The sequence below is a fragment of the Coregonus clupeaformis genome, chromosome 1 (genome assembly GCF_020615455.1).
Source record: "Coregonus clupeaformis isolate EN_2021a chromosome 1, ASM2061545v1, whole genome shotgun sequence".
In the NCBI taxonomy this organism is placed as follows: Eukaryota; Metazoa; Chordata; class Actinopteri; order Salmoniformes; family Salmonidae; genus Coregonus; species Coregonus clupeaformis.
Genome location: NC_059192.1, coordinates 19332095 through 19344414, shown reverse-complemented (window position 1 = coordinate 19344414; position 12320 = coordinate 19332095). Strand labels below are relative to the sequence as shown.

Sequence of the window (12320 nt, the reverse complement as noted above, 5' to 3'; positions counted from 1 at the left end):
CTCTCTCTCTGTATCTCGCTCTCTCTCTGTCTCTCGCTCTCTCTCTTCTCTCGCTCTCTCTCTCTCTCTTTCTCTCTCTTTCTCTCTGTCTCTGTCTGTCTCTATTTCTCTGTCTGTCTCTCTCTCTCTTTGTGTCTCTGTGTCTCTCTGCCTCTGTCTCGGTGGCTCTGTCTCTCTGTGTCTCTCTCTTTCGGTCTCTATTTCTCTCTTTCGGTCTCTATTTCTCTCTCTCTCTCTCTGTCTCTGTCTCTCTCGCTGTCTCTATTTCTCTCTGTTTCTCTCTCTGTCTCTGTTTCTCAGTGTCTCTGTCTCGGTGTCTCTCTCTGTGTCTTTGTCTCTCTCTGTCGCTCTGTGTCTTTGTCTCTGTCGCTCTGTCTCTCTCTCTCTCTCTTTCTGTGTATGTCTCTTACTGTCCCTATTTCTCTCTCTGTCTGTTTCTCTCTGTCTGTCTGTCTGTCTCTGTCTCTCTCTTCCTATCTATTTCTCTCTCTCTCTCTGTGTCTCTGTCTCGGTGTCTCTGTCTCTCTGTCTCGGTGTCTCTCTGTGTCGGTGTCTCTGTCTCTCTCTCTCTCTGTCTCTCTTTGTCTCTTTATGTCTCTGTCTCTTTCTGTCTCTATTTCTGTCATTGTCTCTCTCTCTGTGTCTCTCTGTCTCGGTCTCTGTGTTACTGTCTCTGTGTGTCTGTCTCTCTCTGTATCTCGCTCTCTCTCTCTCCGTATTTCTCTCTCAGTCTCTGTCCTTCTCTCTCTCTGTATCTTTGTCTGTCTCTCTCTCTCTCTCTCTCTCTCTCTCTCTCTCTCTCTCTCGCTCTCTCTCTCTCGCTCTCTGTCTGTCTCTCTCTCTCTCTCTCTCTCTCTCTCTCTCTCTGTGTGTGTGTCTCTGTCTCTCTCTTTGTCTCTTTGTCTCTTTCTGTCTCAATTTCTGTCTCAATTTCTGTGTCACTGTCTCTGTGTGTCTGTCTCTTTCTGTTTCTCTCTCGCTCTGTCTATCGCTCTTTCTCTTGCTCTTTCTCTTTCTCTGTCTCTCTCTCTGTATCTCGCTCTCGCTGTCTCTTTATGTCTCTGTCTCTATTTCTCTCTCTCTCTGTGTCTCTGTCTCTGTGTCTTTGTCTCTGTCTCTGTCTGTCTCCTTCTGTCTTTGTCTCTATTTCTGTCTTTGTCTCTCTGTCTCTCTCTCTCTCTGTCTCTGTCTCTCTCTGTCTCTATCTATCCCTTTCTCGGTCTGTTTCGATCTCTCTGTGATGTCTCTGAACAAACTGGTTGGAATGAGAAAGTTGCGCTTCTGTAAATGTGTTATTGATTGAGGCTTACCTCTTTGCTGCTTTAATCCACTCCAACATGTTGAAATTAGACTTTTATTTATTTTTAAAAAATCACCCACCGCTTTCCAACACTGACTTTGTGTTAATTACGTGGTGCTGTTTTGACGATGTTTACCATGTAATTTTTTAACAGTTTTTCACGCCTTGTGATTAGTGTTGAAAGAAACATTTGGAAATATTGGTTTTTCTAGTATCCTGTAATTTCTTTCTTTTTTGTCCCAATGAATCTATCCAATTATTTATTCATGATTCCAATTATGTGGCCAGTTGCAAATTCACAGCATCATTTCAAATTCCCTGAAATCTACCTTACACATTACCATATCACAGATATGCTATTGAAGTTTCATTAGCCAACTTCTGTTTTGATATTATCATCTCTTTACAACCCTAGCTACTTCAAGCTATGCATTTTTAGCAACCTCTTCCCATTCCATAGACCATGTATTGATACATGATTTAAGGCTGATATTTGTTATGACTAGAATCAACCTGGATGCATGATTCAGGTCCAGAGGAGCTGTGAAGGCAGCATGGGAGGATTCATTACACCTCTCTCACTCTCTCGCCCTCTCTCTCTCTCTCTCTCTTGCGCTGCTGCTGCTAATTTCACCTTTGAAGTTGAACTACCATATCAAACAACAGAACACAGTTTTATTTCAGGGAATCATGTTCCTATTGATGTATTTTCAGCATGCCATAGCTAATATTCTTTATGACTACAATCAGCCTGTATGCATGATTCAGGTCCAGAAGAGCTGTGGAGGCAGCAGGCGGATTCATTGATATTTATTCAACACAGGAACACATATCTCTCTCTCCTGCTACTATCACCTTTGAAGTTTAACTAGCGTATCGATCAACAGAACACTGTTTTATTTCAGGGCATCATCCTCCTGTTATAGTATGGTATTATAGTGTAGTATGGTAGTATAATATACATTTAGTAGTATGCAGACATAACAGGGAGTTAAGTGGTAGGACTTGATATTGTAAAGGAGAGGAATACCTGTACACTGTTTGAATGGTTGTAGAATTTCTGGGAGTTTCCACTGCTATGCTAAGATCCATAGTGATTGAAACATTGCCATTAATTGATGGGGGTATTCAAACACATGACAACTGATACTGTAGTGCAGGGGTGTCCAACTCATTCCATGGAGAGCCGAGCATCTGCTGGTTTTGTTACTTCCTTTCAAAGACCTAGACAACCAGGTGAGGGGAGTTCCTAACTAATCTAGGGCCCTAAAAAATCAGCGTTGCGGAAAATATGGACGGAATCACAGAATCCAGACATTAAAACGGAATTGAACAATATAAAACAACTGTTGAACTTAGCAGGAAATACGAAATTTGTTGAACTTAGCAGGAAATCGACTAAATGTATTGAACTTAGCAGGAAATCGACTAAATGTATTGAACTTAGCAGGAAATCGACTAAATGTATTGAACTTAGCAGGAAATCGACTAAATGGATTGAACTTAGCAGGAAATCGACTAAATGGATTGAACTTATTCTAAAATGCATTAATTTGCCCAAGTTAATCATAAGACAGGAATGCCCCTGTATGTGTGCGGTGCGCGCCTATGTCTAGTCTACACTTTGTGTAGCCATTAGCGATTATGCTAATGTTAACCGTCTGTCGGTAGATGGAAAGGCTTTCCCAAAAACATTCTCAATTAAATGTAATTACAAAGTAGCCTATGCATACCTGGCAGAATTATATCATGATTATTTGCATCAATTCAGTGGCCATTTGTTTAGCAAACTCTGCAAATACATGAGTGCTACAGAAACACTGCTAACCAAACAAGGGTCTCTGGCTGGTGCACAGTTGAATGAAAGGGTAACTACACCCAACATTCTAAATGTCTTAGACCCAGACCTCAAAAGTGGACTCCTGATGTGGTTTAAGCATTGTTGTAGACTTAGAACATCCAATTAGGTTGTTTTTCTATTCAAAAAGTGTGATTTTGTGAAAACCCCACAAAAAGGGGGAAAACAGAAACCTGGAAAAACAAAACAGAGAAAACAGGATTTGGGGGGAAAAAACTAAATTTTTATATGGCCCTAGTATTCAGTGACCTTCATTGATCAATCAAGTACAAGGGAGAAGTGAGAACCTGCAGACACTTGGCCCTCCATGGAATGAGGTTGACACCTGTGCTATAGTGTCTTTGATGTGCGTACTCTTACGTCTGAATGGGTTTGCTATTGTGAAAGTGTGTTGCTGTTTTAGATGACAGTGTTGTTCTATGGTGTGCTCTGTCCTCCCACTGGCTTTACCACAAACCACTAACTCCAATTATTAACAGTGATAAATAAGACTATGTGAAAACAATATTTTTTTGTGAACACATTTTGGTAGCAAACGTGAAAATCGTTGTGGAAATCTGTTGCAGCTCAAGTCTACAAAACCCACAATGCAATGCTCTCTAGGCTGGCTGCCTAGGTAGCTAGGTAGCTAGCTAGCAAACGTAGCTACACACAATAATACCAAAGCCAATATCAGCATGTGAAGTAGCTAGCTATTTAGCTAGCTGTAAAATCGCTTAAACAAACTGCACTATCAATTTAGGAGTCTGTCTCACCGAGTTCAACTTGCAGTTCGTCTCTGCCCAGAGTGAGTGCAGAGTACGTTGCTATGGTAACAATGGCCCCTTTCCCACAGACACAGGGCGCATTGCGAGATGGTACTTGAAGGAGAAACTGAGTTTAATAATTTGGTACACTGTGTAGATTGAGCTCATCTAAGCGAAATACACTGCTCAAAAAAATAAAGGGAACACTTAAACAACACAATGTAACTCCAAGTCAATCACACTTCTGTGAAATCAAACTGTCCACTTAGGAAGCAACACTGATTGACAATACATTTCACATGCTGTTGTGCAAATGGAATAGACAACAGGTGGAAATTATAGGCAATTAGTAAGACACCCCCAATAAAGGACTGGTTTTGCAGGTGGTGACCACAGACCACTTCTCAGTTCCTATGCTTCCTGGCTGATGTTTTGGTCACTTTTGAATGCTGGTGGTGCTTTCACTCTAGTGGTAGCATAGTGTCCAGAGCATGGAGGCGCTACCAGGAGACGTGGAGGAGGCTGTAGGAGGGCAACAACCCAGCAGCAGGACTGCTACCTCCGCCTTTGTGCAAGGAGGAGCAGGAGGAGCACTGCCAGAGCCCTGCAAAATGACCTCCAGCAGGCCACAAATGTGCATGTGTCTGCTCAAACGGTCAGAAACAGACATATGCTGGTGCAGTTGGCCCTGGGTTCCTCCTAATGCAAGACAATGCTAGACCTCATGTGGCTGGAGTGTGGCCATCTGGTGCGCAGGTAATTGTTTTAAAAGCGTTATGAAATGTGATAGCGCACTATCTCCTATCTCCAGTGACGAGAAGCATGTAGCTATGATGCGTTCCTACACGATTTCCAGATTTCGCCGACAAACCATTTAGAAGTTAAATCATGGGGACATTTTTTATTTTACCCACTGCTAGAACAGAGGCTTTCACCAAATTGACAGGAGTTTCATGATTTTTATTTCTGGGGGTGGATTATCCCCTAAGTTCATGAAAGCATCAGTTACTACTTGCATTTTCTGGAATCAATACGTCATTGATTGTCTCTATAGGCCCCTAAAGCTGGTCATACATTACACAATTTTAAACAGCGATTTTGCCAGATTTGGGATCCACAACAAATTTCTGCGATCACGGGTAAATCCTAACGTCACAGGCTCCGACCAAGACGTCGTAGGTTGCATCATGTCAATGTGAGTGGGTGAAAGACGTGCGATTATGGGTCTTGCACTCTCCCGGTCCGCATCTTAGGTCCCGATTTTTCTGACATCCCAGACATTTTGAGTTGTATCTTGTGTAGTGATGGGGATGCGACTTGCAACTTCTGCAACTTGTCCTCCGTTGCTCGGCTACAGCCACAGAGTAGGAGGCGGGCCACAACACATCTGGAAATAGCGGGACAGGGAGGGGTCTAGACGGGTCTCAATGTGAGCACACCGGTCGCAGACTTCAGGATGCCAAGATTATGCAGACAATTCATATAATGTGAGCGCTTCAATGATGAAAAGACTTCCATCGTTGACTAATGTATGCCTAGCTTAAGAGGCCTATAAGTGTTTGCACAGGTAATTGTATACATGTGTAATCACAACCATGAGAGAAGTAGGGGGTTGAAAGATTGTTTGTGTTTACAAAGAGCCCTGGGGTTTTGAAGGATGCATGAAAGAGTAGAAACACAAAGCTGGTCTCTGTCGGTCTGTCTGCCTGGTCTTGGTAATGGATGAAGAGAGAGAACACTGCTACCGTACCGGTACATTATTATTTGGAGTGGCTGTCGCTTCTCCACTCTCGTGAATGTGCATGTCATACTGAGACCACAGCCAAAGGCCACCCACCCTTACTTTCTCCTCCTCTGAGAGGGCCTGGGCCTTGCAGGGTTTAATTTGTCTTCTGGACTGTGGATGTTTTCTTTGGGAAATAAAAGGGCTGTTGTTTCGAGTGGGGCCTGTGGCCATTGCAGAAGCACTCGTGCTGTTTGTCATTGGCCTAAACAGAGGGTTATAGACAGACTCAGTATGACCATACACACTGAAACCAACAGAGTAATTGCTTATTGCAGTTTATGGACTTTTTATGCTTCTACTGTTTATTTTATGAAGGTTCTGTCCTGTCACGTTAGTTTTTATGATACAGATGTAGGATCTTAATTTGATCACCCTGTGGCAGGAAATGTAAAATGTGTAGTGTATTTGAGATTTAAAAAGGATTCTGAAGTTTGCAATTTCCACTTTGAAATTTCAGACTTGATTTTCTCTTACTGTATGAGAAATGTATGAACCCCCCTACAAAAATGACCTTGAGTTCTATATGATCCCTCATATTTAATTTAAGTTTGGCCCTGATTGGGTATTTTTTTGTTGTCGTCGTACTCAAACAGAAAATAGCGATTTATGAATCTTAACCTGAGTAAAATAAGATTTACACACATGCAACAAACTCAAAAAACACCCTGCACTTGCAACTAACCAAAACATGATTGAACTGAATTATATTGTATTGGAGTCTGTGTAAAGTTTCAACGTAATAACTCTCTTCAATAGGCTGTCCCTGGCCTTGCAACTCTATTTGCAACTAACCAAAACATGATTGATTGTTGGTGTGTATGTAAAGTTTAAACTGAGTGATGCGTCTCTCTCTTGAAAAGGCTGTTCCTGTCGAGGCCACGAGATGCCACTGCCAGGAGCACAGGGACGTGGAAAGAGTGACGGTGACCTACCATGACAAGGCCACACAGACTCCACCGTGGAGGGGACATGCTGTGAGTGCTACTTCCTGTATATATCTCAGAGAGCGAGTGTCCATCCATTCCACTGTCATGTCCTGATCACATTCACTGTTGGCCACCCGACTTTTGACTTCATACTGTTTTTATTTGGATTTTCACCATGCACTATTCCAAGTCATCTTCTCTGTAGGAGGCTGTGAAGCGTTTATAGCTGTTATGAAGCAATATAACCTTTATACTGTACCTGCTAAAGGACACCTAATAGAGTGACTTAGCTAGGTAGGTGTCCTTTTGTCACTCTGCACAAACTCGATGACATCCAGTGCTCTCTTCAAGCCTCTTGCCTCTGCCACATGATGGACAGACGGCATGTTCCACCAGTGAGGCAGTCTGGAGGCCGGTTGGAGCCGGACGGAGCGTGGGCAGAACAATACCAATTTCGAGGGATGACCGGGCAGGCCGCATGCCTGCCTGGGACTATACTGTGGTGCTGTCGGTCTGTGTTCTCTGATGAAACAGGGCCCCCTGAGCAGCCTGGTAAATCACAGGACTATCACAAATGGCAAACAGTGTATAAATCTCCTGGCCCAGATAAACCAGGGGTGCCCAGAGCAGAGCAGGACCAAAGCTAAAACTCTCCCCCTGCAATAACATGGAAATTGCCTTGGCACACCGCTAGCCGCCACCCCCGTGATGGACAGGCTCGTTGGGCTAGGCAGCAGCACATGCCTGATTAGATTAGAAAAAGAAGGCACTGCTTGAAATATGTCCTGCAATAACGCAGAGCAGGGGTTTCATTTTTACGACTGGCCAAAGGACGCCAGCATGCCAGTGAGAGGTGCCCCCCACCGGGTGGCAGGAGACACGGTGCTCAATCATGGACGCCGCACTTTTGGTCACCTTTTTGTTCCATCATGATATATTCACCCTTCTGCGTTGCGGCAAGGTGTGGAGGGGAAACAGTTGGGAAATTGGTATGGTTCAGATTTACAGCTTCGGTTTGTACCTAACCTGAACAAGGCAATGGACATGTTGTTCATGGTCGTGTGCAGGGAGGGGTCTATGGAGTGGGGGGTGATGGAGGGGGCTGGGGGTGCTGGTGCTGGGAGTAGGGCAGGACACGTGCGTTTTCCGGGGCGCAGGAGGAGATAACAGGACCTGCGAGGCTGCCGTCGAGTTCACCAAGCCCAGGGCACACACCTTGCACCTCTTCGCTCTAATTGAATTCGAATTGAATTCGCCAGCGTTCAGACACAAGTGCCCGGCAGCACACAGATAGTTCAGGTCTTTCCTGTCCTCTTTAATTTTTCCACCCTGACGTTCTCATCTGTAAGTAACCGCTGCCGTTTCGTTTGAAGGGGAAACGTGGCATGTGATAGCTCTGTCATTTCTTCAGTTATGAGGGAAAAGGTGACGACATTCTCCCCACTGTCTCAAGATAAGGAAAGAAAGTGTAGCGTCAACTCGCAAAGAACCAAGCAAGCGAATCAACGGAGGCATGATGACAGTGGCTTGAGAGTACAGTAGTTCCTCAATTAAAAGTTTCGAGCTTATGCTGCGACCGTTTGTGGTAGATGGTGGCAGATTGTGGTAAATTGAGTTGGAACGCTGATCTATCTGTAGTCTAAACTGTGGCACAAATTGACTATCTTTTCGTAGATTAATGGAGGTGTGAATGTTTCAGTCGGAGTTTCTCTTCTCTGGCACTAGAGTCCTGCATCAAGCAAAAAAACTAACAATTGCTGGCGGGTGGTCCCGGAGTTGAGAGAGAACTTGGGTAAATACAATGGCGCAATTACACTTGTATATCTGGGATTCAACACACATGCTGTCTTTTTAGGGACAAAATGGGCTCAACTCCAATGATAGAAAAACATACTGTCTTCCCTCTGTGAAACGGTCTTTCTCTTCTCTTTCTGAGCGACAGGCTTGACGGACCGTTGGAAACATCAAGGCATCATTGAGAATGTCTTTGCACTGTGTGACGCCACGAAGAAGGCAGAGCTTACTGCATATCAAGCTGTATGGGTTGTGTTGACAACAGCATTCAGAAACTCAAGGGAAACATTTTCCTCCCAGTCGCAGCCAGGCCTGTGTTTACCGGTTTTTAGAGCAACAATGTTTTTTTTTTCTCTCTCATAGAAAAGCCAAACCCTAGCAGATTAGTCATAGTACTACTAATCAATACTGATAATTTAAACAGTCAACAATGTCTTGATGGTGAGATACTGATGGCGGGAGAGGGAGAGAGAGGCAACATAGTAATAAGCTCGTGAAATGATGCTGTCTTCCAGACTGCAGAGAAACCGGCATCAACCATAATGACCATGATTGATCTGTGTTGGCAGTACACAAATAACACATCCCTGCCCCCCAAAGCAAAGCTAAACTCAACACCCAACTGATCCTCTCGCGCAGAGCCTCCCGCAGCTCCAATAACGATACCTGTCACTGCCATGTCAGGGAGCTATGAGTTTACAGGGGACCCTACTCTTCTTCTGTCATCTTCCTCCCCCATATCGAATCACTCCCTGGCAGGTGCGTCTGAGCCGGAGGAGGGTGAGTGGAATTGTGTTGTACAGGGAGACATCGCAGGCACCCTGGTTGGGAATGGACTTATAGTGGTGCCGCATAGTTGGTGTAGCAATGAGGAAATAGGCTGGTGACTCCGGAGAGTAGGGAGTGTGGCTGTCCTGCACCGGAGCTGGGCCCCATCCCAGCAGTGTTTTCTCAATTTGAGGCGCTGGATAAGTGTGAGGTGTGGGGATTAGTTGAGATGGACTGTCCCCCTGGACCAGGTCTGCGTGTCCTGCGTTTGAGAGGATGATGCTGTAATTTACGGCATGGTCCTTGATTCTATTCCATATCTGAAATCCTTAGATGCCAGGATGCCTCCATTCCTCTTGCGATGCCATCCCTGTGTGTCTTTGTGTGTGTAAATGGAGATGAATCACTCACTTACCATGGCTGGGTTCTATCCTCTCTCTCTCTCTCTCTCTCTCTCTCTCTCTCTCTCTCTCTCTCTCTCTCTCTCTCTCTCTCTCTCTCTCTCTGTCTCTGTCTCTCTCTCTCTCTCTCTCTCTCTCTCTCTCAACTCCTGTGGTGTTCGTCTTCTCTCTGGACAGGGTGTTCTGCCTGCTCCTTTACTCTCTCCCTGGCAGCGCTCGCACCAAAGGATCCCACGGGCATGCATGCCCCACCACAGCAGACAGAGTGAGTCCTTAACAGTGGCCCCATCCCGCCCCCTACCTCTCGCCGCCCCCCCCCCCATACCCTATAGAGCCTCGACGCCGTGCCATCATCCTGCTACAGTCCCTAGAATCTTAGAGCATCAAGCTGGCTGGCTACATCCCCTCCCACCCCAGACAATCAAGGAAGTGCGAACTCTCCATTTTTCCCTCTAGTTGCCATAGTTTTCTATCCTCTTCAGCTAGCGCTCTCTTTGCTGCCTGACTTGGTCACTGTGGATTATTTCTCTGTTGTTTTCTACATGTCAGCATTGCAAGCCACTTTTGTAGTTTTCGAGCTGGCTGACATGTTGAAGGGCTCTTTCAATACTTGACCAGTAGAGCAGACTGGAGAGCCACAACCTGCCTTGGTAGTAATCTCTCTAGCACCAACTGGTATTGTCTAGCCTTGGCGTTTCATTAAAATAACTCAGAGAACTCTCAAAGTGCTCCAGTCTCCTCACTAGAGTCTTTAAAAGCAGTGAGAGCACAGTTACACCCACAATATGCTGAAAAATGGGTCAAGACCAAAAATAATGCAAAGAGAGAGAAACTCTCCACTAATTCATTCCGTTCTTGCCCTTTGATCTCTGTCTGTGGGACTTGGTAGACGCCTGCCGCCAAGGACTATGGGGGCAGTATCCCTCATCACAGGCCTAAAACTTGATTTGAAACTTCCCCAGCCTTTGTTTCCCCTCATCCCTCCCTCCATCCCCTCATCCCTCCCCCCATCCCCTCATCCCTCCCTCCATCCCCTCATCCCTCCCTCCATCCCCTCATCCCTCCCTCCATCCCCTCATCCCTCCCTCCATCCCCTCATCCCATCTCTCTATCCCCTCATCCATCCCTCTATCCCCTCATCATCCCTCCATCCCTGCCCCCAATCAGCCTCTCTCTCCCGCCACGCTCGGAAGAGCGTTAGGGCCTTGATCCCACACATTTCAATCGAGAGACACTCCACGCACATCTGCTAATGAGTGAAGAGCCCCCTTAGTAATTGAACTCAACAGTTGTTTTTTTTAATGCATTTTTTACATAACTGAGGGCGACTGTGCAACACTGTGTGTGTGCGCACGCTCTATGCATGTTGTGAGTGTTTGTGTTCTGTTTTTGTGTTCCAGGTGTTTGTGCTGTGAGTGTATGTGATTGAAATCGAGCATCTGACGCAATTATGGGAGATTTTATTTCTGGGTTTCCGAGATGAATGACGCACTGACAGCCTTCAATTACTGTCGACATCAGTTATCCTCTTCAGTTACTCTCTCTCTCTACTCCTCCTAAAAAGAGCTATGACATCACTCAACCAATGAGTTTCTGGGGGGAGATGTATGAGAAATGATACTAATGAGACTAGCGAAGTCTCCACCCCCCTTAACAGAAACTCTCAGCCAAAGCATTGTCCAAATGTTCCCTTCCAAAATTTGAAATTTCCTGCAAAATCAGAACAAAGGAAATAGAGGAACTAACAGCACAGGTAGATAGCAATACCAACTGTACTATATAAGCACATAAGTTAGAGGAAAAACAAAAATAACTAGAGGTGTAATTTATTACAAAAATAAAGTGAACAGGATGGAAAATTGTAAATGTATGAGACATTTCTTGAATCTTCAACATAGAAATGAATTTACAGAAAATCATTACAAATTACGGAGTCATCCATGATTCACCAAATTATATTTTGAAAGGGGAATACAAATATTTAAAGCATGTTTTCTTTTCTGTCTCCTCCATCTCCACTGAATGATGTTAACTGTACGTTTTTTTCCTAATAATAATAATAATAATAATGTAAAATTAACAAATGTACAGAAAGACCTGTGTGAAGGCCAACTTAGAGGAGGAACTTCTTGAGGCAATTAAATCCTTTCAGTCCAGAAAAACCCCAGGCCCTAATGGCAGAACAGTAGAGGTTTATCAAACATTCTTTTTTGTTGTTCTGATCAGACAGGTTTTTTACATGGACGATATATTGGAGATAATATACTAACATGAATTGAAACAATAGAACAATAAGAAAAGGTTTTCATAGCAAATTTTGAAAAGGCTTTTGATAAAGTACGACTACAATGTATATGTAAATGTCTGGACTATTTTAATTTCGGTTAATATCTTATACAATGGGTTAAAGTTATTTATAGCTACCATAGGTGTTAAATAGTTTATAATGGTTACATTCTCCGAAAATATTGAACTGTCAAGAGGAGTAAAACAAGGCTGTCCACTGTCTCCATATCCATTTGTTATGGCCATCGAAATGCTATTAAAATCAGAAGAACATCAAGCGGTTGGAAATCCAGGGTTAAAAAACAAAAGTGTAAATGTATGCCGTTGACTCATGTTTCTTCTTAAGTCCACAATCTGGATCCCTGCACAGTCTCATTGAAGATCTAAATCACTTTTCTAGCCTCTCTGGACTAAAACCATATTACATATTGGATCTTTAAAAGACAACTTTTACA

General features: G+C 44.1%; 1 protein-coding gene across 2 annotated transcripts in view; it reads left to right on the top strand.

Annotated features, from left to right (window-relative positions):
• Positions 1-12320, top strand: part of LOC121536014 (serine-rich coiled-coil domain-containing protein 2) — a 122464-nt gene that overhangs the window by 97849 nt on the left and 12295 nt on the right. Inside the window, exons 9-10 of one of the 2 annotated variants that reach the window (XM_041843399.2) lie at positions 6551-6664; positions 9757-9844. In XM_041843399.2, coding sequence (XP_041699333.2) covers positions 6551-6664; positions 9757-9844 — 202 coding nt within the window. The remainder of the gene's footprint in view (positions 1-6550; positions 6665-9756; positions 9845-12320) is intronic. The other variant, XM_041843328.2, reaches the window with a different exon arrangement.